This window comes from Arvicola amphibius, chromosome 4 (assembly GCF_903992535.2).
Source record: "Arvicola amphibius chromosome 4, mArvAmp1.2, whole genome shotgun sequence".
NCBI classification, from domain to species: domain Eukaryota; kingdom Metazoa; phylum Chordata; class Mammalia; order Rodentia; family Cricetidae; genus Arvicola; species Arvicola amphibius.
The window spans coordinates 67,252,391-67,276,255 of NC_052050.1; the positions used below are offsets into that span (position 1 = coordinate 67,252,391).

The 23,865-nt window shown below is 42.7% G+C and overlaps 1 protein-coding gene across 1 annotated transcript in view; it reads left to right on the forward strand.

Moving 5' to 3' along the window:
- The first annotated feature begins 12,573 nt into the window (after window positions 1-12,573).
- The window catches only part of Rad50 (RAD50 double strand break repair protein), a 60,242-nt gene continuing 48,950 nt past the window's right edge, over window positions 12,574-23,865 (forward strand). The window contains exons 1-5 of the mRNA XM_038326978.1: window positions 12,574-12,960; window positions 13,792-13,875; window positions 18,370-18,521; window positions 21,339-21,524; window positions 21,989-22,193. Of these exons, the coding sequence (XP_038182906.1) occupies window positions 12,832-12,960; window positions 13,792-13,875; window positions 18,370-18,521; window positions 21,339-21,524; window positions 21,989-22,193 (756 nt within the window). The 5' untranslated portion in view covers window positions 12,574-12,831. The remainder of the gene's footprint in view (window positions 12,961-13,791; window positions 13,876-18,369; window positions 18,522-21,338; window positions 21,525-21,988; window positions 22,194-23,865) is intronic.

A 23,865-nucleotide genomic window follows, 5' to 3' on the forward strand; every position in this document is an offset into this window, starting at 1 on the left:
AAGACTATCACCAGAAGGAAACCAGAAGACAGGAAGGAGTGTTGTTTGAAAAGGGGAGAGGATTGGGAACAAGGGAAATGGGGTGAGTTTGGCTGATGCATCATCTATATGTATAAAAATGTCATAATGAAATCCATTACTGTGTATAACTGGTTAATGCTAACAGCAATATGGATTTAAAACAACAAAAAAAAGTTCAGCCTCACCGAGCAGTGGTGGCGCACGCCTTTAATCCCAGCACTCGGGAGGCAGAGACAGGTGGATTTCTGTGAGTTCGAGGCCAGCCTGGTCTACAAGAGCTAGTTCCAGGATAGGCTCCAAAGCTACAGAGAAAGCCTGTCTCGAAAAACTAAAAAAAAAAAAAAAAAAAAAAAAAAAAAAAAAAAAAAAAAAAAAAAAAAAAAAGTTCAGCCTCTAGCAAAACATGGTGCCTAAGGTCTATAACCCTGGCATTTAGGAATTTGAATCAGGAGGATCAGGAATTCAAGGCCAACCTTAGCTACATAGGGAATTTGAGGCCTGTGTAGATTACACAAGGCTCTGTCTAAACCCCAAAAGCCCAAAATCTAAATATCAATAACATTCAAACAACCCAGCCTCTGTTTGGAAAGAGAAGGGAACTAGCCAGAAGAAGGAAGGGGATGGGAAAGGAAGACGTACAGATGATCAAGAACTTTATAAACACGTAAGAAAATATCACAACGATCCGGGCGGTTGTGGTGCACGCCTTTAATCCCAGCACTTGGGAGGCAGAGGCAGGCGGATCTCTGTGAGTTTGAGGCCTGCCTGGTCTACAAGAGCTAGTTCCAGGACAGGCACTAAAGCCACAGAGAAACTTGTCTCAAAAAAACAAACAAACAAAAAAAAAAAACAACAAAAAAGAAAGAAAGAAAGAAAAGAAAAGAAAATATCACAACAAAACCCTTATTTTATACAATTAACATCCAGCAATGAAATAAAGGAAGAAACTTGGAAAGGATGGGTATGTGTTCACCATGGACCTGTGACTAAGCCTATGGGACACACTGCTTGTTCTTCCTGAGCGAGAAGCAGACATCATCCCGTCTAAACCACACAGCTGAGCATCATGGTAGCTCAGGTCCATTGTAAGAGGTATGTAGATGCTGGGAAAGAAGCAAATATATCACAAACAGACAACGTGTGGGCATCGCCTCTCCTGTATGTCCCCCAAGGCTGAGAGGTCCTTTCATATTGAAGGTTGGCTGTGCATGAATATGTGTCATCAGGGGAATTAGTCTTTTGATTTTTAGGCTTAGATCTGTAATCCCAGAATCAAACACAAATTCTTTTTTAAAAAAATTATTTTTATTTTGTGTGTACTGGTGTTTTGCCTGATGTGTTTCTGTGCCTAATTTTGGAATTACAGACAGGTATGAGCTGCCATTTGGATGCTGGGAATCGAACCTGGGTCCTCTGGAAGAGCAACACGTGCTCTTCACCATTGAGCCATCTCTCCAGCCCCAAACACAAATTCTTAGGCAGGATCCTTTTTCAAAGTAGCATGTAGCCACCTGTGCACTCTCTCTCTCTCTCTCTCTCTCTCTCTCTCTCTCTCTCTCTCTCTCTCTCTCTCTCTCTCTCTCTCTCTTTCTCTCTCTCTCTCTCTCTGTGTGTGTGTGTGTGGTGCATTTTCATGTATATACTGAGGTTTGGCTCTTGGCTAGACATGTCTGAGGGGAACACTTGAGAGATATTTTCCTTGTGTTGTGGGAGAGATACCAGCTCACTTCATCAAACCTGTTAGCAGTGAAGTAGGGACCACGGTGGGCCTAAAATGATGATCTCAAGCTTAGCTCTCTCAGGCCCTGACTTCCCCCAGAGGTCATGAGACAATAATTTTATTTCCCTTCTGACTGCACTGAGAAAGTGTGGGCTTAGATGAAGGCTTCGGGGGAATTGCCAAATAATTTGTAATTGTAGCAACTTCGATAAGGTTTCTGAGTGATTCAAGCCCATGATAGAGTTGCACAGGCTGTGAAGGGAGTAGCAGATTGAAGAGTCCACACGCTAGCCGTAAAGTAAAGGGAAAACACAGCAACAGCTCACCGTCTTGAGGGAAGTTAATATTAGCTGGCTTTGAGAAGGGTGGTGAGGGAAAGGCTATATTTACAGAATGAAGGTGGTAAGGTCTACACAGAAGAATGGCACAGGTCATCCATCTCGAAGTGGACCCTCAGCTGCAGCTCAGCTATTGCCATAAGATTTCCATGGGTTCATGTTTCCAGACACTCAGTTTTAAAAAGAAACTCAAGCTGGGTGGTGGTGGTACACACCTTTAATCCCAGCACTCGGGAGTCAGAGACAGGCGGATCTCTGAGTTTGAGGCCAGCCTGATCTACAAGAGCTAATTCCAGGACAGCCAGAGCTGTTCCACAGAGAACTGTTCTTGAGAAAACAAAACCAACCAACCAAACAAACAAAAACACCAAAAACCTAAAACCTCACTTACTATGCATATGCTGATTCCCTACTTAGGAAAAATATTTCCTGTTCAAAACTGTATTTTTTGCTCATTTGTTTGTTTGAGATATCCCAGACTGATTGTGAACTTGCTGTGTATTCCTTGAACTCCTGATCCCTGTCTCCGTCTGCCGAGTGCTTGAATGACAGGTGTGTGCTGTCTTGTGGGCTCAACACTCCATTTCTTTAATTTTTTTTTTTTTTGGTTTTTTGAGACAGAGTTTCTCTGTGGCTTTGGAGCCTGTCCTGGAACTAGCTTTTGTAGACCAGGCTGGCCTCGAACTCACAGAGATCCGCCTGCCTCTGCCAACCGAGTGCTGGGATTAAAGGCGTGCGCCACCACCGCCTGGCTCTTTAATTTTTTTTAAATTGTAAAGAAATACACTGTAACTTGAAATGTTTCATCTTAGTTAGTAAGTATTGGGTCCAGTAGCATCATATGCAAAAACAAAAGCAAAACAAAACAGACTTGTCATCTTGCAAAACAGAAGAAACTCTGTATCTGTTGTCAGAAATCCTTCCAGCCCTGCCAGTCACCCCTCTGCTTTCTGATTCCCTGGGCTCCACTGCGGCCCATACACTGTTCATACAGATCATACACTGTTGTCTTTTGTGACTCTAGTGCATCTGACTTTAGAGTCCATCAGTGTTCTAGCACGTGTGAGAATTATCTGCCCTGCTAAATAACACTCCGATCCTGTTGCTTGTCCATCTTTCTGCTGATGGATGCTCAAGTTTCTTCCCTCTTTTTTTTTTAAATTTATTTCATGTGCATACATGAGTGTGTGTGTCTGAATATGTGTTGTGCACCACATGTTTTCAGGTTCTCTTAGAGCCTGGAAGAGGATATCAGCTTCCTTGAAACTGGAATTACAGGAAGTTGTCATCCGCTTGACATGGGTGTTGGGAACTGAACCTGGGTCCTCTTTAAAAACATCAAATGCTCTTAACCACTGAGCCATCTCTCCAGTCCCAGGCATCTCTCTGGCCCCTCTTTCCTCTCTTGACTGCTGTGCATGTATGTGTGTAAAATATTTTTCTTCTCTTTTTCAGATATAGAGTCTTGCATATGCTACCCTAGCTTTCTCCTCATTACATAGCTAAGGATGATCTTGACCTGATCATCCTGCCTCCATCTTCCAAGTGCTGGGATTACAGGTAGACATCACTGTACCACATTCCTTCCCACCTCTCACCTCCCCTCTCTTTTCATTTGAGATGGAGACTCTGGCAAAATAGCCCAGACGGGCCTCAAACTCTCAACCTCCCAGCTTTAGCATCTCAATATTGGGGGTACAGATTACAAGTGTGCACCACCCCAGTTCAGAATCACATTTCTCAGAAAGCAATGTTACTAACTTTTCTCTGCGAGTTTACTCTCCTCAGCGATTGCAAGCTTTCTTTGAGTAGGCAGAGTATTTATTACCATTGCCTGTGTGTGTGTGTGTCTATGTGTGCATGTTTGTGTGCATGTTTGCGTGTATGGAGGTGTGTGAACTTGAGCATGCTAAGGTATGTGGGTTGAGATCAGAGTAGAGCTTGTGGGAGGCAATTCTTTCCTTCTACCATGTGTGTTCAGGTAATAAACTCAGGTCATCAGGCTTGGTAGCAAGCACCTTAATAGGTGAGCCATCTCATATGGATGTCAGAGGACAGCTTTCAGGAGCTGGTTCTCTCCTTCTGCCATGTGCATCTCTGGGTTGAAAGTCGGGTCATCAGACTGGGTAGTAAGCACACCTTAGGTCACTGGGCCATCTCACCAGCATCCAGATTAATTATTTTAATCTCCCACGTAGGACAATTTTAAATAAATTACCTAGGGACTCCATTCTCGAAGAGATGGCCGGCAATCCTTTTCCTTAAGTGCTGATTGATTGCACATACTGTTTTTATTTATAAGATTGCTATGAGAGCCGATGGTGGTGGCATATGCCTAAAAGTCTAGCAATTAGGAAGCTGAGGCAGGGAGATTTCTACAAAATTGAGGCCAGCCTAGGCTACCTTTTGAGTTTCAGGCCAAATAGGATATAAAATGCGACTCTGTCTTGCCCTGAGAAGGCAGAAGCTATACAGAAGTTTCTAGTCTAGCCTGGCCTACATGAGACCCTACCTCAAAACACTAAGCGTCCCAAACGAAAATAAAGATTAGTCTAGAAAGACGAAGATAAGAGAAAAAACTAGAGTGAAGAAATCTGATGAAGACAAGCCTTGACTGGGTAATGACCAACCTGACAGTGATCAGTCATAGTATAATACGAACCTTTGATATGACTCGATAAGAGTGACATATTATCTCTGTGGTCTTCCTCCTCCAAACCATGACTTCTGCTTAACCATGAGCAAGATACCACACATACCCGAATGGAAAGACACAGTACCTGGCCAGTGCTCACCCAAAGCCATTAATGTCATCATATACAAGGACAGACTCAGACACGGTCACAGCCCGTGGTATCTGCGAGACACAGGAAGTACTCGGGATGTACTGCCCTGGTTCAGATCCAGGAATGCAAGCAAAACAGCATCCAGAAAGCACCCGAGTCCAGCAGTGTACAGTCTTGGTTCTCCTCTTGTGATGGATGGATGGACTCTGTTCCCAGGGCAGACCCGCATTCTCCACAATACCCTTATCGCTTTTCTGTAAACCTCAGACTGTTTTTCAAAGTCATATAAAAATAAATGCCAGTTGAAAAAATTAATGAACATTTTTACTTTTACTGCTAAAAAGATTATGTGGGCCAGTGAGCTGGCTCTGGAGGTAAAGACTCTTGCTGCCAAACATGACCACATGACTTCTATCCCTGGAATCCACACAGAGGAGGCAGAGTCTCCTCTGAAGGTTGTCCTTTAACCTCCATACATGCAACATGCCACGTGCATGCCCACATCCACACACACAACAGAAATAAATAAATAAATGTATTTTTTTAAAAAGGAGGGGCCTAATGGCACAAACAAAATTAAATGCCAGTTAAGTGAGACACCAAGGCGGGAGGACATAAATTCAAGGCTTCCCTGGATTATTTAGTGAGGTCCTGGCTCAAAATAAAACGAAGGGCTGAGGGTCAGGCATGTAGTGCACACTTTTAATCTTAGCATTCTGGGGGCAGAAGCAGTTGAAACTCGGAGTTGGAGGCCAGCAGGGTCTGCATAGTGAGCTCCAGGCCAACCAGGGCTACATCGTGAGATTCTGTTGTAGGCACTCAATATTTACCGAATAAATAGCTGAATAGGCAGGCTTTTGATTGAAGATGGTATTAGTCGGACAAATTAGTGTGAACGTTGTAGAGATTCTTAGCGTCTATTGCCTACAGTTGGGAGACTGAACAAGAACAAGTTTGGGAAGAGTATTGGCAAGAAGGCAAAGTCGAACTGTAGGGGTCGACTATCATGACCAAGCCAAGGGAAACTGAAAAAAATTTTAAAACCTGTGTTATTGACCCAAGCATGGTGGTGCAACCGGAATCCTACCACTTCAGAGGTGGAGGCAGAGATTCAAGGCCAAATTTAGCCACAGAATAAGGGTGAGCCAACCTGAGCTACGTAAACTGTTTCAAAAACAAAGAAAAAAAAATCCATAAAATAATCCATTTTATTTTTTGATGCAGGGTCTCACTGTGTAATCCTGGCTGTCCTGGAACTTTATGTGTAGACCAGGCTGGCCTCAATCTCACAGAGATCTGCCTGCCTCTACCTCCCAAGTGCTGCGTTGAAAGTGTTCACTACCACATCCAGTTTATAATCTATAGTATTATACATATAATCTACAGAAATAAATTACCAGTCAGTAATCTGAATCTTTAAGAACTGGTGACTACACAAAAAGGCAATGAATGCTATCATCATAATGACACTAAACATTGAAATAGAAAGAACAAAGTTAATAGTTACTTAACTGTGCATGTGTGTAGGAACACACATTTGAAAGGGCACACTCGAGGGTGGCATTCATCCTTTCTACCCTAAGCCCTTTATCTCCTTTGATGGGTTATAGATTGGCAACGGTCTTTCAACAATTGTGGTTTTCACTATGATAGCATTTCAGATGACTTTTCCAGGAGCTGATTCTAATCAATCAACTGGGCATGATCCTCTGAAGTTTCTGCAGTGACGAAGTGCAAATTGTCTCTTGACTCCATTTTAACCTTTAGCCTTCCATCCCTAAACCTAGCTTTAAAATGAGTGTGTGTGTGTGTGTGTGTGTGTGTGTGTGTGTGAGAGAGAGAGAGAGAGAGAGAGAGAGAGAGAGAGAGAGAGAGAGAGAGAGAGGTTCCCTTGGCAGGAGCAACAATCAGTTTTTTGGTGATTTCCCCTGGTCTTTACTAACTTATGGACAATTTAAGGGATGGTTATCAATGAATATGTAAAGTTTATGTTAATATTTCCTGCCTATTGTTTTCTGTTCATATTTCTGTGTCATTTTCTTAATAGTTTAAAGCTCATCTCATATGATATGAAAGTGGTATCTCCATTTGCCTCACTGTTTCCCAGATTTCTGCTGTTACACTTGCCTCCAGGATTTCCCAGTCTTAAATAATTCCATCGGAAACCTCCTTGTAGAATTTGTGCTTGACAACTGTCTGTAACTCCATCCTAGCTGCTCCAGCTCCCTCACATGGACGTACCTGCAGGCATAACACCAATGCACATGTAATAAAAATGAATTAGTTAAAAAAAAGAACTCGTGCTTGTTTGTTTTGCTGTCATATATCCTAAGCTGGATATATGAGATAAACTCTCTACATAGCCAGGGTGTTTTCAGATGTGGCCTGGGATGGGCTGGAATTTGCTGTGTAGACCAGGTTGGCTTCAAACATGCAGCAATCCTCTTGCCTCTGCCTCTGTTCCCCCCATTCCCCACCCCAGTGCTAAAATCACGAGCATCCCTAGTCTATTGAGTTCAGCTATTTGTTTTGAGGCAGAGTCTCCTTGTAAATCCCAGACTGATCTCCAACAGCAATCCTCCTGCCTCTGCTTCCCCAGGGTTACTCTTTTTTTTTTTTTTTTTTTTTTGAGACAGGGTTTCTCTGTGTAGCCCTGGCTGTCCTGGAATTTGCTTTGTGACCAAGCTGGTCTCGAACTCACAGAGATCTGTCTGCCTCTGCCTCCCAAGTGCTGGAATTAAAGGTGTGTGCGCCGCCCAGCTCAGTGTTAGTTTTAAAAGCATGTACTACCATGCCCCACAATTCTTCGTAGAGTTTAAAAAACAAAAAAACCCATTTCCTTATGCTGATGAGTGGATAAGATCATTTTCATAAGTGTTGATGCATTTTACCACATTGGCCTTTGAAAATATTCTGTGCACAAAGAAGAAATCTCTTATACCTTCAATGTTTTAAAATTTAGCATACAAGTAAAGTTGTCTTGGCTTTTTTGCACTCACACTCCAATAAACTTTGCTTCTACTCATTCTCCTCCCTCATGTTCTTAATATTTCATAACCCATAAAGCATTTCCACAGAAATAGCTTTAATTCTGATATCAGAACTTAAAGAGAATCTTTTTTTTTTTTTTTTTTTTTTTTTTTTTTTTTTTTTTTTTAGCTAACACTAGCTTTTTATTTTGTTAGTTTTGTTTTTTTCTCTTAAGACAAGACTACATGGAGCCCAGGTTATTACTCATTATGTAGCCATGCTGCTACTGATCCTCCTGCCTTTGCCTCCTGAGTGCTGGAATTACAGGTGTGCACACCATATCTGGCCTATGTGGCAATAAGGATTGAACCTGGGGTTTTGTGTGCATGAAATAATCACACTAGCAACTTTGAGACATCCCTAGCCCCTAGCAGGAATTTTTTAAAAAGAGTTTTGCTCACTTGCTGAGTGGGAAGATCTCTGAAGGAGGAGCCATGCAAGCAGTAGCGGTGACTAGAGTCTCATCACCACTAGGAAACCCACACAGCAGTGTGCGCAGTTAGCTCCGGGGGCCCCACAGTCAAGGCACTTAGAACAAGAACTCCAAAGAGTCATATGGCGATAGAGGAGGTGAGAGGAATCAGTACATCCTAGGTGTCGTGATGTTCACAAGGGTCCTAAAATGATTAACTTTGAACACAAAAAAGCCATGTGAAATTTCTAGAAATTCTAGTAGAATTTCTAAAATAATAGGAAAAAAAGATTTTCTAAGTCAGGTACTAAAACAAAAGAATAAGGACGTTCAACCAATCTAGAACACGTAAAGAGTAAGAGAGACCCAAAGCACAGAATGAGACAGGGAAAATCCAAATGGCCCAGAAGCCAGGGGATCTAATCTCAGACAAGCTAAACTCACCTGTTAAAAGGCACACAGTGTGAAACTGCATTAAAGTCATTTATCGGCTGTTTTCAAGGGATACACAATGCAAGTGACAAATAAGACTGAGAACTGTGAGCCAAGAGAGGTCACTGCCCAGGATCCATGAAGACAACTGGCCAGAGAGCACTACAAGGATGCAGAGGTTCGGTGGACAGAAGACAGCATCTCTTGGGAGCTTGGGCTTTTATCGCACTCATTTTGGTCCAAGTAAGACAAAATATTTCCCAGAGGCACTTTGCTGAGAATTAGGGACTTGACCGATCGGTCCTTTGAGTCTTAATGTTTTGTTTTCTTGCTTGTCCTAATCCCTCAGTCTTTCTTCTTAGATTTATAGTTTCTATTATTACAAGATGGAATTCTTTTTTGTAATGGAATGTAACTACCATGACATGTCCATTATTTTTTTTTCTGAGGTGGTTTTTCAAAATGTGTGTGTGTGTGTGTGTGTGTGTGTGTGTGTGTGCATGCTTACATGAGGTTCACCCGCTGCTCTTCTGGAGTACTAGACTGGACCAGAATTCAGTTCCTAGCACCCACATCAGGCGCCCAGCTCCAAGGCACTAAACACAATTTTCAGTCCTACACATGTACACATACTCTCACATACATATAAGATTAATAAGATATTATAAGCCGGGCGGTGGTGGCGCACGCCTTTAATCCCAGCACTCGGGAGGCAGAGGCAGGCGGAGCTCTGTGAGTTCGAGACCAGCCTGGTCTACAAGAGCTAGTTCCAGGACAGGCTCCAAAGCCACAGAGAAACCCTGTCTCGAAAAACCAAAAAAAAAAAAAAAGATATTATAAATAGCATGGCACTGTCACTAATACATGTGAATCTCAAAATTCATTTTTAAAAATTATAAATATTATCATTACATAAATATTACTTAATAAGCATTTTTGACACCTAATTTCTAGTCTACATTTAGAATTCCCCAAGTCCCTTAAAGTTCCTTCACTTTTTGTTTTTTGAGACAAGGTCACACATTGTTTTAGCCATGGTTAGGTCGGAACTTGGAATGATTTTCCTGCCTCAGCTTCCCTAGAATAGGGATTACAGGCCTGGCTCACAAGGCCTGGCTGATGGGGCTGTTGTTGCTGCTGCTCCTCCTCCTTTCTTCTTTTCTTCCTCTTCACCTTCTCCTTCTGAATTTAAACATAAAGTCAGGTGTGGGTGGCATACACCTTTGAGCCTCGCACTTGGGAGGCAGAGGCAGGCCACCTCTGAGTTTGAAGCTAGCCTGGTCTACATACTGAATTCCAGGCAGCCAGAATTACATGATGAGATCATGTCATGAAATCACAACAGGAGAACGAAAATATAATTCCTGTAATGGGGTCTGTTCTGTCCCTTTAAGAGAGAAGCCCCGCCCACTCCCCCCAGGTCCACTGAGGCAAGCAGATTGTCCTTCAGCTTCCAGCCTAAGTCTCTTCCTTTTCCTCTCTCTCTCTCTCTCTCTCTCTCTCTCTCTCTCTCTCTCTCCCTCCCCCTCTCCCTCTCCTCTCTCCTCTCTCTGAGGCAGCTTCTGCTTCTCTCCCTTCTCCCCACTTCTCCCCTTCCCCCTCCCTTCCTCTCCCATCTTCCCTTCCCTTCCATAACCCATTAAATAAATATCCAACCTCACTCTGCACGATATGCCTATCTGTCTCCATCTCTCACCCTCCACATGGCTCCCTGCCTGGGACTTGCTGCTCCTCATGGCCCGCTGCCCACTGCTGCCACTTGGGGGAATGGTGCCATTTTATTTTTATCATAACAACTACATCATTTCCCCTTCCCTTTCCTCCCTATAACCCCTCTCCATGTACTGCTTCCCTGTGCTATCAAATTCCTGGCCTCTATGTTGTTGCTCTTGAAGTCCTAGTCTCTGGCCTACATCTTTGAAGGCCCGGTCCCTTTGCCCGCCAAGCCTTGACCCCTCCCCGGAGCCTCCCCCACCTGTTGCATTTGCGGCTTCCCGGTTCCCTTGGAGCCACCCGAAAGTGCAGGAATCCCATTAAACCTGGCTTGATTGGGATTTTTGCATCAGCAGAGAGCTTGCGTTAGGAAAATTCCTAACAGTTCTTACTTATACACACACACACACACACACACACACACACAGAGTCCATTTATTGTTATTTGGACGTACATGATTTCAGGGCTAACCACTTGGTATTGGATATATTGGATAGCCAACTAGGGGCTCCTCCCCAGAGAAGACTATTTCTTCTGCTCTCAGAGTCCTTAACTGCCTTCTAGGTCTTTTTTTCAGTTTCCCTCTTCCATGTTAGCATGTCTATTGATATTGGACTTATTCTGGTCTTGTTTAGGCAGCCATATTGCTAAGGTATCATGTGTGAAGCTTCCATGTCGTTTCTAGGAGACACATCTCACAGGTGTCTTGGTCCTCTGGCTCTTACAATCTTTTTGTCCCCTTTTCTGAGGTTCCCCGAGCCTTAGGTGCAGGAGTTGTGCTGTGGCTATATGAACTGGAGCTGGGCACTCAGGGCCAGTTTTTTTTTTGTTTGTTTCTTGAGACAGGGTCTCTCTGTGTAGCTTTGAAGCCTGTCCTGGCACTCACTGGGTAGACCAGACTGGCCTTGAACTCACAAAGATCCACCTGCTTCTTCCCCTCAAGTGCTGGGATTAAAGGTGTGTGCCATCACCACCCAGCAAGGCTTTTATTTATTCATTTATTATGAGACAGTGTTTCACTCTTTGTTCAGGCTGATGGTTAGAGACGATCCTCCTGCCTCGGTCACTTAAGTGCTGGAATTACAGGCCCGAGCCTTCACAACAAGCCCTTTCTCTTATTTTGAAAACAATCAATTCCTACCTTTCATAACAGCACCCAGTTTTGAGTCTACAGTAGCAGTCCCCAGACTTGTGTTTTGTTTTAAACATCCTTTTGTACTCTTAAACACTGCTGAGGGTAGAGGTAAACGTATATTATTGATAACTCAGTGACAAAGCTTTAAAAAAATCCACATATATGTATTTTATGTGTGTTTTGCTTGCATGTATGTGCAGCCTGTCTATGCCTGGTACCTGGGGAGGTCAGAAGAGGGTGTCAGATCCCCTTGAACTGGAGTTACAGATGGTTGGGAGGCACCATGTGGGTGCTGCGAACTGAACCCAGGTCCTCTGCAAAGAGCAAGTGCCCTTAACTGCTGAGCCACAAAGCCTTTGCCCAGTACACAAAAGGCCCCTGCAAGGATCTCAATACAAACTTTTAGTGTAAGCATTAACTAGCAATAGTACATCTTACTAGGAATTAAAACTGATTTATTCTAAAGCACAAATATATAGATACCGTCGGTTGTGATGGCATCATGATCGTGTGATCACGAGAAACTACTTGCCATTATTTGGGTCTGGACAGCAGGGAAAAATGAACGAGCAGTCTCTGTTTACAGAAAGTGACAGTGAAAATATAATTAAACAGTATTGTCAGTAACGCAGATGTCAAAACACTTCTCCAAAAGCACCCCATTCTTGCAGTCCAGGGATCCAAGTGCAGAGAGTCAAGTCTCGGCCTTTTCCACTTAAAAAGTTACTCTTTCCAAACCGTAACACTCGAAAGGGTGAGGCAGGCGAGTTCCGATTTCGAAAGTCAACATGGCCTACAGAGAGCGCCTGTCTCAAAACACCAAAGCAAACCAAACTAAACAGAAAGGCCGGAAAGTCAAAAGACCGCCCAGCCTTTTAAGGAGCCGCCCCGGGGAGCCCTTCTAGCGAACCGTAGGCTTCCCACTTCCCGGCATGCCCCGGGCGTGCGAGAGGCGTGGCCAAGGGCGCGCGTTTCCCACGTGACCCCAGGTCAAGCGGAGCGGGAATCTGCGAGCTTGCTGTCGCTGAGTCGCTTGGCTTTCTTCAGCCGTGGGTCTGCACCCCTGAACTGGCCCGTGCCCTCCGGGAAGGAAGCCCGCGAGACCGGAAGTGCTCCCGCCCGCAGCTCGCAGCGTGTGTTCCGAACTTTCCGGGCCTCCCGTGGCGTCCGCCTCCTGGCTTGCCCAGCTTCCGCCTAAGCTTAATTTTACCCCTGGCGCTCTGATACGAAACGTGGTGCAAACATGTCCCGGATCGAAAAGATGAGCATTCTGGGCGTGCGGAGTTTTGGGATAGAGGATAAAGATAAGCAAATTATCACTTTCTTCAGCCCCCTCACAATTTTGGTTGGACCCAATGGGGCGGGGAAGACGGTAAGTCCTGAGGCGAGGGCCCCAGAAGGTGCTTGGGGTGCCGCTTTGCATGGCGCGTGGACCTCAGCGACCCCGGAGCCGACTTTGCCCAGCCACTTTTGGGCTTGGTCCTTATTACCGTGGAAGGCCACCCGCGTCCGTGCTCTCCTGTCCCGCCCCCATATTCCCGAAGCTTAGCTGTCACTCCGCGTGAGTTTTTCCCCACACCCTACCCCCGCCTCCGCCGCCGCAAAGGTATAAAATGTGAGAAATACGTAACCTAGAGTTTCAAAACATGTCTACTAGTAAAGCATAACGAATGAAAAATAAATGGTTTACTATCAGGATGAACTGATGGAGTGAGCCTTAAACTGGAAAACTTTTGTTACCATGCTACTAAAAATTTGGACTGTGCATTGTGACACATACCTTTAATCCTAGATTGGCAGAGGCATGCCCATTTTTGTGAGTTGCAGGCTAGCCAGAAATGCCACGTTGGGTGTTGAAGGCCTGGGGGTGGACCTTTATATGGAAATGTGTGGTGAATACCTATTATGTTCTTAACGTACCCGCTGCAGCCAAGCATTAGTCTCCTCGAAGAAAGACCTAGCAAAGCGTTTATACTCACTAGCTGTATAAATGTGTATGTTGTTATTATTTTATTTGTTTATTTTGGAGACAGCATCCCACGTAGCTTAGCCTGACCTTGAACGCTTGCTTGATCTTTCCTGCCTTCAGCCTAAGTGTTGGAATTGTAGGCATGCATCACCACACCTGGATGTGAATTAATATTTGTCATAAACTTCTGTGGTTCTCTTTGAAACTAAATAACACAATTTTCTATTTCTTTAGACCATCATTGAATGTCTAAAGTATATTTGTACTGGAGATTTCCCTCCTGGAACCAAAGGAAATACATTTGTTCATGATCCCAAGGTAATGATGTTTATAAAGTTTCATATTTTAAAAAAATGAAATATTTATAATTATAAAAGTACTAGTTGCTTATTGGAGAGGACTTAACAATGGAGAGTATGAAGAGAGGAAGGTCGTCTATAGTCTAAGCACCCCGTGATAACCTTTTTGGTATTTTTAGTAATTTTTCTCCTTATGTGTAATGTTTTGCAGAGCAGAGATCATGGTTCTGTGTAATGGTGCATCCAGGTTTTCCCCACTGAGCGTTGCCGTACAGTGTGAGCTTACTAAAACACTAGGACTGACACGGGTTCAGCAGGTCAATGCACTTGCCATGCAAGGCAGACTTGTGAAGGTGGAAGGAGAGAATGGGTGCCACAGAGTTGTCCTCTGACCTCTACACATGTGCCCACACACAGACATGCCCATTTGCACATCACATACAAAGTAACAAAAAATATTGGTATTTGGGATGTGTTTTCAGTCTTTGTACTTTTTTTTTTAGCTGAAGTCTTTATTTAAAATTTGTGATGCTGTATAAATAGCGTTAGTATTTGCTTTATTGTTTGCATTTCGATTGCTTTAGTTTTTCCCTTTTGTTCTACCTTCATGAAAATCTTTGTGAAGCTTTGCTTGAATTGCAGGAATTTTATTACTAGTGTGTATATAGGACATTGTGTTTGGCCTATAGGTTTTTCTTATTGCATATCTCTATGTATAGCAAGAATATGAATTTATTTAGTCCCATTAAATCTCAATAAGTTAAGAGTTTATTCTTAAATTTTTTCTGTACTTGTAAAACCATGTCTTTGTGTGTTTATAAATACACTTGCATATTTATATTTTAGTGTATCTCTAGAAATTTTTTCATACAAGTTAGGTTAGTGGTGTGCTATACATGTTAATAACATAGACACACTTGCTGTTTTTAGTTTCCATGAATACTCTGTTGAGTTTATGTCCTATAGGGTTATTGTTTGTTTACTTTAAGACAAAGTCTCACTGTGTAGTCTTGGCTGACCTGAAACTAGCTACGTAACCAGACTGGCCTTGAATTTAACAGATTAACTTGCCTTTGCCTTCTGAATTAAGGACACGTGCCACTACTACCAGGCCTAGTTTATTTAACCAACACCTGTTATTTAAGTTGTATCTTTAAATGCAACCTTAAACTTTAAGCATGATATGCTGCCACATACCATTAATCCAGTACTCTGGAAATGGAGATAGGAGGATCAGGAGATTGAGTACAGATTGGGCTGCATGAGACCTTGTCTCAAATGAACAAAACATCCTAGACATACTTGGGAATAAGGGAACCTCAATTGAGGAATTGCCTACATCAGATTGGGCTGTGAACCTATCTGTGGGGCATTTTTTTGATTGCTGATTGGTATGGGAGGGCCCAGCCCATTGTGAGTAATACCATCCTTAGGCAGGTGAGCCTGAGCTATGAAAGAAAGCCAATAAACAGCACTCCTCCATGGTCTCTGCTGCAGTTCCTGCCTCCAGATTCCTTGCTGTGGGAAGTCCTTCTGTATATATGTTATGTATATATGCTTTTATTGGTTAATGAATAAAGAATCTGCCTTGGCTGTGATAGGGTAGCTGGGAAGGGGGGAGAGGACACAGGATAGGACTAAACTGAATGCTGGGAGAAAGAAGGCAGAGTCAGGAGACTCCATGGAGCCACCAGAGGGGAAAGACGTGAGCTGCCAGCTAGAACCTTGCCGTAGGCCATGAGCCTAATATAAAATAATAGAAATGGGTTAATTTAATATGGAAGAGCTTGCAAGGAATATGCTATAGTGATTGGCCAAGCAGTGATTTAGTTAATATACTTTCTGTGTGGTTATTTTGGGAGTCTGGGCGGCCAGCAGACAATCAGTCTGCTACTACAATTCCTAGCTTGAGCTCCTGCCCTGCTTCCCGAGACAAAACTTGGAAGCCAAATAAACTTCCCCAAAATGGTTTTCGTCAGTGTTTTATCAAAACACTCCTAATGTGACTTTAAACTTTGATGTGACTAAAGGTAATGCTGGAATTATGAAAACATTTGTGAATTTCATCTTGGAAATAGTCATAGTGCTAGTAAGTACACTTTTACTGAGCCCTCTAAACTGACTGGCTGCTCAGACCTTCTCTTTCCTAAATTTATAATCTACTCTGCTCAGTTAGTGCTTTTGGCTTTTACTTTATTGATGGAGGGATCAGATGAAAATTCCTTCAATTTTTAACAAAAATCCACCGAGCTACCTACCCTACATGTGTGTCAATACTGTTCATTGTGTTTAGTATAAATTATGACTAATTCCCTATACTTACCTGTACTCACATCGTTCCCTTGTTTTCAGTCCTGGTTCTACCTCTGAAACTCCAGTTTAAGTAAATGATAGCATTGTCCACACATTTTTTTTTCTATACCAAAACTTGTGTGTTGAGGCCAAGCAGTGGTAGCACATGCCTTAAGTTCAGCACTCAGGAGGCGGAGGCAGGCTGATCTCAGTGAGTTTGAGGCCAGCTTGTTCTACAAACAGGTTCTAGGACAACCAGAGCTGTTACACACAAAGAAACCCTGTCTTGAAAAACCAGCCAAACAAAAAAACTGTGGATTGGCCTTAATGAATTGATTTCTTTGTCTTACCCCATTTCCAGTTCACAAGCCAGTCTTTGCTGCTCCTTAAAATGTATCCAGGATTTTTTCTCTCCATTCTGTCACCGCTGCTTAGGTATAAGCCACCACCAGCTGTGATATGAGCTATCAGTGATCCCCTAAGTTGTTTCCTTGCCTGCATTCTTGAAGTAAGTTCCAGACCATCCAGGGCTACATAGAGAGACCCAGTCTCAAAAACAGTCAAACAAGACACAAATTTTTTTCTTTTACATAGCAAGCAACCCCTGTAAATATTTGTTCAAGTGGAAGAGGGTTGCTTAAAGTCTGGGGAAGATGGTTCCATTCACTGTTAATACTGAGTGCAGAGTCCCTGAAATGGAAACACGCTGAGTGTGCTCAAAGACTCGGGGGAGCAAAGTGGTGAGGGCAGACATAGACAGCCAAGTCAGAGTTAGAAGACACTGGGTTCAGTGGGGCCTCGGCATGCTGGGCGAGTGCTTCTCTGCTGACCTTTAGCCTCAGCCCAGCTCTTAAACAGACATTTAGAAGCTCTTGAGCAAAGAAAACATATAGTCTGAGCTAAGTGTTAAAGGATCAGTCTGTTGCTGACAGAGACTGTAAATGGCAAAGGAAGGAGAAGGACTGAGAGGCCATATTGATGGCCTAGTTAAGGTAGTAGAAGTGGTGAGAGACAGATTTGGGGTGTGACTAAGAATAGAACCAACAAACGTATTAGCTAATGTTGTTGATAATGATATTGAGAAAAGCAGAAGCATAGCCTAAGGCTTTTTCCTTGAACAAGTTGTTAGTTATTTTTTCCAGCCAGGTGGTAGCTGAGCACACCTTTGATTTAGCTCTCGGGAGGCAGAGGTTGGCAGATCCCTGTGAGTTCGAGGCTAGCCTGTTCTACTAAGAGAGTTCCAGGACAGCCAAGGCTACACAGTGAGACCCTGTTTCAAAAACATAAAAGAGATCGTTTTGCCTTTTAATGTCATAGAAGTACTCAAAAAGGGAATTTGGGTGGGTATGGTTTACATATATAAGCTTGATATATTTGGTAGATTTCCAAAGTAAATATCCAGTTGCCAAAACAAAACAAAACAAAACAAAAAAAAAACACCACCCATGGAGAGGTTGAGAGTTACAGAGGAAAATTAGGAATTATTGATAGACACATAGTTGAGTACAGTTAATATCTCAGGCCTGAGGACATCAGGTAGGAAATTAATAAAAGAGAAGGACCTGAAGCTAGAGCTCTAGAGCTGATGTGTTTATAGACTGGGAAGAGGAAGTCAGCAGTTAGTGAAGGAGCAGACCCTCAACTTCACTATGTTAACCGTTAGTGAAAGGGTGTTTGGATATATGGAGCCATTTGCTCCTCTTGACAAAGGCAGCTTCAGTGGGCAATAGCTAGAGAATTTTTCTTGTTCTTTTCTTTTTTTTGGTTTGGTTTTTTAAAGATAGGGTTTCTCTGTTTATCCCTGGCTATCCTAGAATTTGCTTTGTAGACCAGGTTGGCCTTGAATCACAGAGATTCACCTGTCCTTGCCTTCTGAGTGCTGGGATTAAAAGGCATGCGCCACCACTACCTGGCAAGAGTTTTTCGTGATAAGGGTTTTTCATTGGCTATTGTTATTAGTGTCTAAAGAGTGGGATGTGCTAGTGTATAGACCAGTGAGTAGAGGGGATGAATACTGAACAAAAGAGACAGCTAATGAAAAAATAAGTTAAATAGTATACTTCTCATATTTTGAAAAAGTGTAAAAGTGGCTCATTTTGAGTGAGGCCTTTTAGTGGCTTCCCTCTCATTTTTGGATAAGCAAGATGTTAATGCTCTTTCCTTTCTTGATAGGGACATGCTGGTACTTCTTATGACTGTGCTTTTCTGTTTACCTTCAAAGGTTGCTCAAGAAACAGATGTGCGAGCCCAGATTCGCCTGCAGTTTCGAGATGTCAATGGAGAGGTGGTGGCTGTGCAGAGGTCTATGCTTTGTAGTCAGAAAAGCAAAAAAACCGAATTTAAAACCCTGGAAGGAATCATTACTAGAAGGAAGTAGGTACTCAGCTTGTTTTGGAGAGCCGCTCACATCGTCTCCTGGCCCGGAAGCCTTCTCTCACTACTGTTTTCTTTTAGGAGAGTGCATTAACTTTCTTTCAGCAGGATTTTGTTTTCCTTTTTGGTATAGTCTTCTTTTTTTTTTTTTTTTTTTAATTTTTGCGATAAGGGCTTATACTGAAGCTCAGCCTGACCTGGAACTCGCTGTGTCACCCAGAGTGGCCTCAAACTCAAAAGGATGCTTGTGCCTCAGCCTTGTGAGTGCTGGGGTTATAGGCATACATCTCCACACCTGACCTCAGGCCTTTAGAGTAATTTTGTAGTTACAGTGTAATTGAATACAGAGTAGAGCTCCCATCTGTTCCATGCCTCTACATGTACAAAGTCTCAGCCACTGTTAACATTTAGTTTTTTTTTTTTTTTTTGGTACTATTTATCTTGAAATAAAATGGTTTTTTTTCGATTTCTTTTTACATTTATATATATATAGTATGTATGAATATTTTGCCTCCATGTATGTATGTACAGTAGGTTAGAAGAAAGCGTCAGATCTCCTGGAGCTGGAGTTTTAGATGGTTGTGAGCCACCATGTCCTCTGCAAGAACAATGAATGCTCTAAACCACTGAGCTGCCTCTCCAGCCCAGAAATAGAATGATCTTGTTAAAGATTTATCAGTAATATTCCATTGCCTTATTATTGTCATGTATGAATGGTTGTTATAATTGAGAGTGTGTAACTATCTGAGCACAGGTTGAAAAAAATGCTGTTTTCATGTACAGAGATGGGTGAGGCGAAAGTAAACAAGTAGGGAAGACCAATAACTTATCCCTTTTGACCATTATCAGTGTGTTAGAGTTGATAATTGGTATAGATTTGGAAGGTAGGCTTTATCAGAAAAGAATGTCAGAAGCTTGCTTTATATATCTGGGATTTGTTTTGTTTTATGAGATAAGGGTCTCATGTAGTGGTTTGAAACTTCCTATGTAGCCAAGGATGACTTGAACTCCTGGGCTTTCTGCTTCCACCTCCTAAGAAGAGATTATAGGCTTGTCCTACTACTTCTAGCACAGTTTGTGACAGCCCAGGCTGGCCTCAGACTCACAGTAGTCTGCCTGCCTTAGCCTCCCTAATGCTCAGATCACAGATGTGAGCCACCACAGCCAGTCACATACCTGGATTTTTAAGTATGATAATTTGAAATAGTTCATATATTAGATAGGAATTATTTATTCTTCCATCCCCAGGACTAGAAACACAAGAGACTGAAGTGAATAAAATAGAATATGATCATCAGTAGCAGACAGGGAAAGGTGAATAAACAGAAGCACAAATAATGTGGGTTAGGAAATGGGTTTCATCACTTCTCAGCCTTTTGACTAAGATCAAGTGTAGGAAATTGTTATTGGGGCCAGAGAGAGGACTCAGTGATTAAGAGCACTTGCATTCTCCAGAGGACACGAGTTTGGTTCTCAGCACCTGCATCAGGTCACTCAGAGTCACCTATAACTTCAGCTCCCGAGGGTCTGATACCATCTGCTGGCACCCACAAGTATGTACACTTGGACTATTTTAAATTCGTTGTTCAAAATTTAAAATATGGGAAGATATTTGCCAAAGAAGAATGAACAACCAAGTTTGATTCTCAGTACCCGTGGAAAACCAGATGTGATCATGTATGCTCATAATTCCAGCTCTGGGGAAGCAGAGACAGGAGGATCTTGGGACTTGCTGGCTACTCAGTCAGCTGAATCAGTGTACTCCAGATTTAGTGGCAAGATTCTCTGTCTCAGAAGAAAAGTAGAAATTAATTGAGAAGGACAGCTGGCTTTGTCCTGTAGCCACACAGACGTTACACACAAAAACAGACACATAGACCCCAAAAAGCCCTACTATGTCTTTTAAAAATTCTTACCTTCTTTCTTGCAGTACCTGATTTATATAACCTCATCTGTGAACTTTTGACCATGAAGAGTTAGCTTTTTTATACCGTGTGTGTGTGTGTGTGTGTGTGTGTGTGTGTGGGTGTGGGTGTGTGTCTATGTCTATTTCTGTGGTATGTCTGCAGGTGTGCTTGTGTTTGAAGAAGCCAGAGTTCAGCCACTCACCTCTTTTTTTTTTTTTTTTTTTTTTTTCATTTATTGATCTGGAGCTTGCTTGCTAATTAGCCAGCCTGTGAGTCCCGGCCAGGAGTTCTGTCTTTGCCTCCTCAGCACTGAGACTATAAGTGCATCCCACCACCTGAACTTTCTGTACAATGTGCTGGGGATTGGACTCCAGTCCTGATGCTTGCACGACAAGCAGCCAATCCACCCTTGCTTCATGAGTTTTCTTAGCAGGAGGACACTGTTTTAATGGGACAGATAAAGTGTAAAGAATAGCACGTGTTGAAGGTGTGGCTCAATTAGTAGAATATTTGCCTAGTATACAGTCTTCAGCTTGATGCCCATCACCATATTGACTGAGTGTGGTGGCAGACCCTTGTAATCCTAGCACTTGGGGTTTGGGGGTAGTTAGATTGTTCTTAGCTACACACTGAATTTGAGGCCAGTCTCAGGTAGATGAGACCTCAAGAAAAGGGTTTATAAGATTAAACAGGCCAGGCAGTGATGGCACATGCCTTTAATCCCAGCACTCAGGAGGCAGAGGCATGCAGATCTCTGTGAGTTTGAGGCCAGCCTGGTCTATAAGAGCTAGTTCCAGGACAGACTCCAAAGCTACAGAGAAACCCTGTCTCGGTGGGGAGGGGGATTAAATAGAAGAGGAGGTACCTCCAAAGGTTGTTTCACTGATAGCCCTGATTCTCAACTTTGTAGGCATGGTGAAAATGTCAGTCTGAGCTCCAAATGTGCAGAAATCGACCGAGAAATGATAAGCTGTCTTGGGGTTTCCAAGGCTGTGCTAAATAATGTCATTTTCTGTCACCAAGAAGACTCCAACTGGCCTTTAAGTGAAGGAAAGGCCCTGAAGCAAAAGTTTGATGAGATTTTTTCTGCAACAAGGTTTGTAACTGTGAACTTTGTAGCTGTGGAATTATTGAGACATGTTGTGTTTTGTGAGGCTGTGCTTGATTCAGGTCCTCATGCCAATACCTGTGTTTCACCGGAGTTAGATCCCCAGTCTGGGTAGGTGCTCCTGTTGGTTTTATTGCCCAGGCTGCCCTCAAATTTTTGTGCTCCCTCAGCGTCTGGAGCTTTGGGTGCTGCTGTGTCCACCTTGATGTTCTTTTATAAAAGAAAAAATTTGAAAAGCAAAAAGGGTCAGCATGCAGTACTCTACCACGTGGTAGCCACTGGCTGTACTTCCTTTCATTTTCTTGTTACGTATGTTTATCTGATAGAATAAATGCCATGATGTCATAACCATTTTCCAGGTTATTAACTCTAAATGTGATGTTAATGTTTGCCTAATACTCTATTGTAATTTACTCAGCCAAAAATTTTACTTTTATTTCATATCTTCAAAGGTACATTAAAGCCTTAGATACACTTCGACAGGTACGTCAGACTCAAGGTCAGAAGGTAAAAGAGTGTCAAGCAGAATTGAAATATCTGAAACAAAATAAGGAAAAAGCTTGTGAGATTCGCGATCAGATCACTAGTAAGGAAGCCCAGTTAAAGTCTTCACAGGAAATTGTCAAGTCCTATGAGAATGAACTTGAGCCGCTGAAGGTAACTAATGTTTTTCATATGGGCAGATTAAAATTTTGTGTATTTGTGACATTAATATGATCTCATGTGAGTATTTTCCTGTAGGGATGGGTAAAGCCAGCTAATTAACATTGTGTTATGCCATATCTCTTAAAATTTTGTGTTGGTAGGAGCTCTTAAGATTTATTTTCTCAGCAGTTTACGCAACAATTAGTTATGATTGTATTTTCCATGGTGGCAATTACTGTTATCTAGCATGCTAAGAAATCCCTCTCCCCCACTAGGATATCATTTACCCTTAAAGTACTTTTATTTATTTCTTTATTTCGGTTTTTTGAGACAGGGTTTCCCTGTATAGCCAGCCCTGACTCTCTCGGAACTCACTCTATAGACCAGGCTGGCCTTGAACTCAGGGATCCATTTCCCTCTGCTTCTCAAGTACTGAGATTAAAGTTGTGTGTCACCATCTTTCAGCCTAAAGTACCTTTTATTTATTTTTATTTTTATTTTTATTTTTATTTTAAGTATATCAGTGTTTTTCCTGCATGTGTGTCTGTGCACTGTGTGCATGCAGTGCTGGTGGAGGCCAGAGAAGGGTGTCTAATCCGCTGGAACTGGAGTCACAGACATTATGAGTTGCCGTGTGAGTGATGGGAATCAAGCTGCTTTTACCTTCGAAGCCATGTCTCTACCCCATAAAGCCCTGCATCTTAATATGGCCTTCAGGAGCATGTATATGTCTTTAAAATTACCAGAAGCTCAGTTCTGTTCAGAGTCTTAGGTCTGTGTTAGACAGTCAGTCATTCTTATTTACTTACTTAGGTTTTTTTAGTACAGGCTTTTTCTATGTAGCCCTGGGTGTCCTAGAACTCACTCTGTTTACCAGGGTGGCCTCTGCTGGCCTCTGCCTGCCTCTGCTACCATGCCCAGCTTAGACAGTTGGTCTTTAAATTTCCTGATGAGGTTGGATTTGAGAGCAAGTAGATCGTGATTGAGTGGTTGGCACTGGTCCTAGCTGTTAAGCGTAGCTAGTGGACTTTATAATTGCTTTCTCTCTTTGGAGATTTTCAAATTGACAGGTCTTTGTAGAGAATTTTTGTAATTTTAAAGGTGTTCTTGACATTTGTACGAAATTTGGAATTCATCCATAACATATATACAAATTAGTATACCTTTCTAGGCTCTGTTTGTTGTTGTTTAGGCAGTTTACAGATTAGCAGGTTTCCTTACCACATTTTCATGCATACGTGGCTTTCGTTGTTCCTTCTTCCTACCCTCTTTTGTGTTTAAGTATTTATCTCTGAGACAGGATCTTAGCCATTTGCCCAAGCTGACCTTGGTTAAACTCCTGGGCTAGGATCAAGGGATCCTTTTCCCATGTCCTTTCAGAGCCTGGATGAGGGCAGCAGCTGAAGGCTGTGGCTTATAAGAAAGGACTTCAGGAAATGCATGTCTTTGGGAATATTTACCCAGTGCTTCCTGTGTGCCAGATATCCATGCTTCAGTCTGCAAACTCAAGGCGGACTTGCATTCCAGTCTTACTTCCTGGTCTTGTCATATTGTCAGCCACGACAGACAGGTGTCCACCACCATGCCTGATTCCAGCCTGGTCCGCAGCTTTGTCCAAGTTGCTCAAGTCTTCTGACTGCTGCTTAGCATGTGTTCTTACCTAGTAGTGTCTGGAACACAGTAG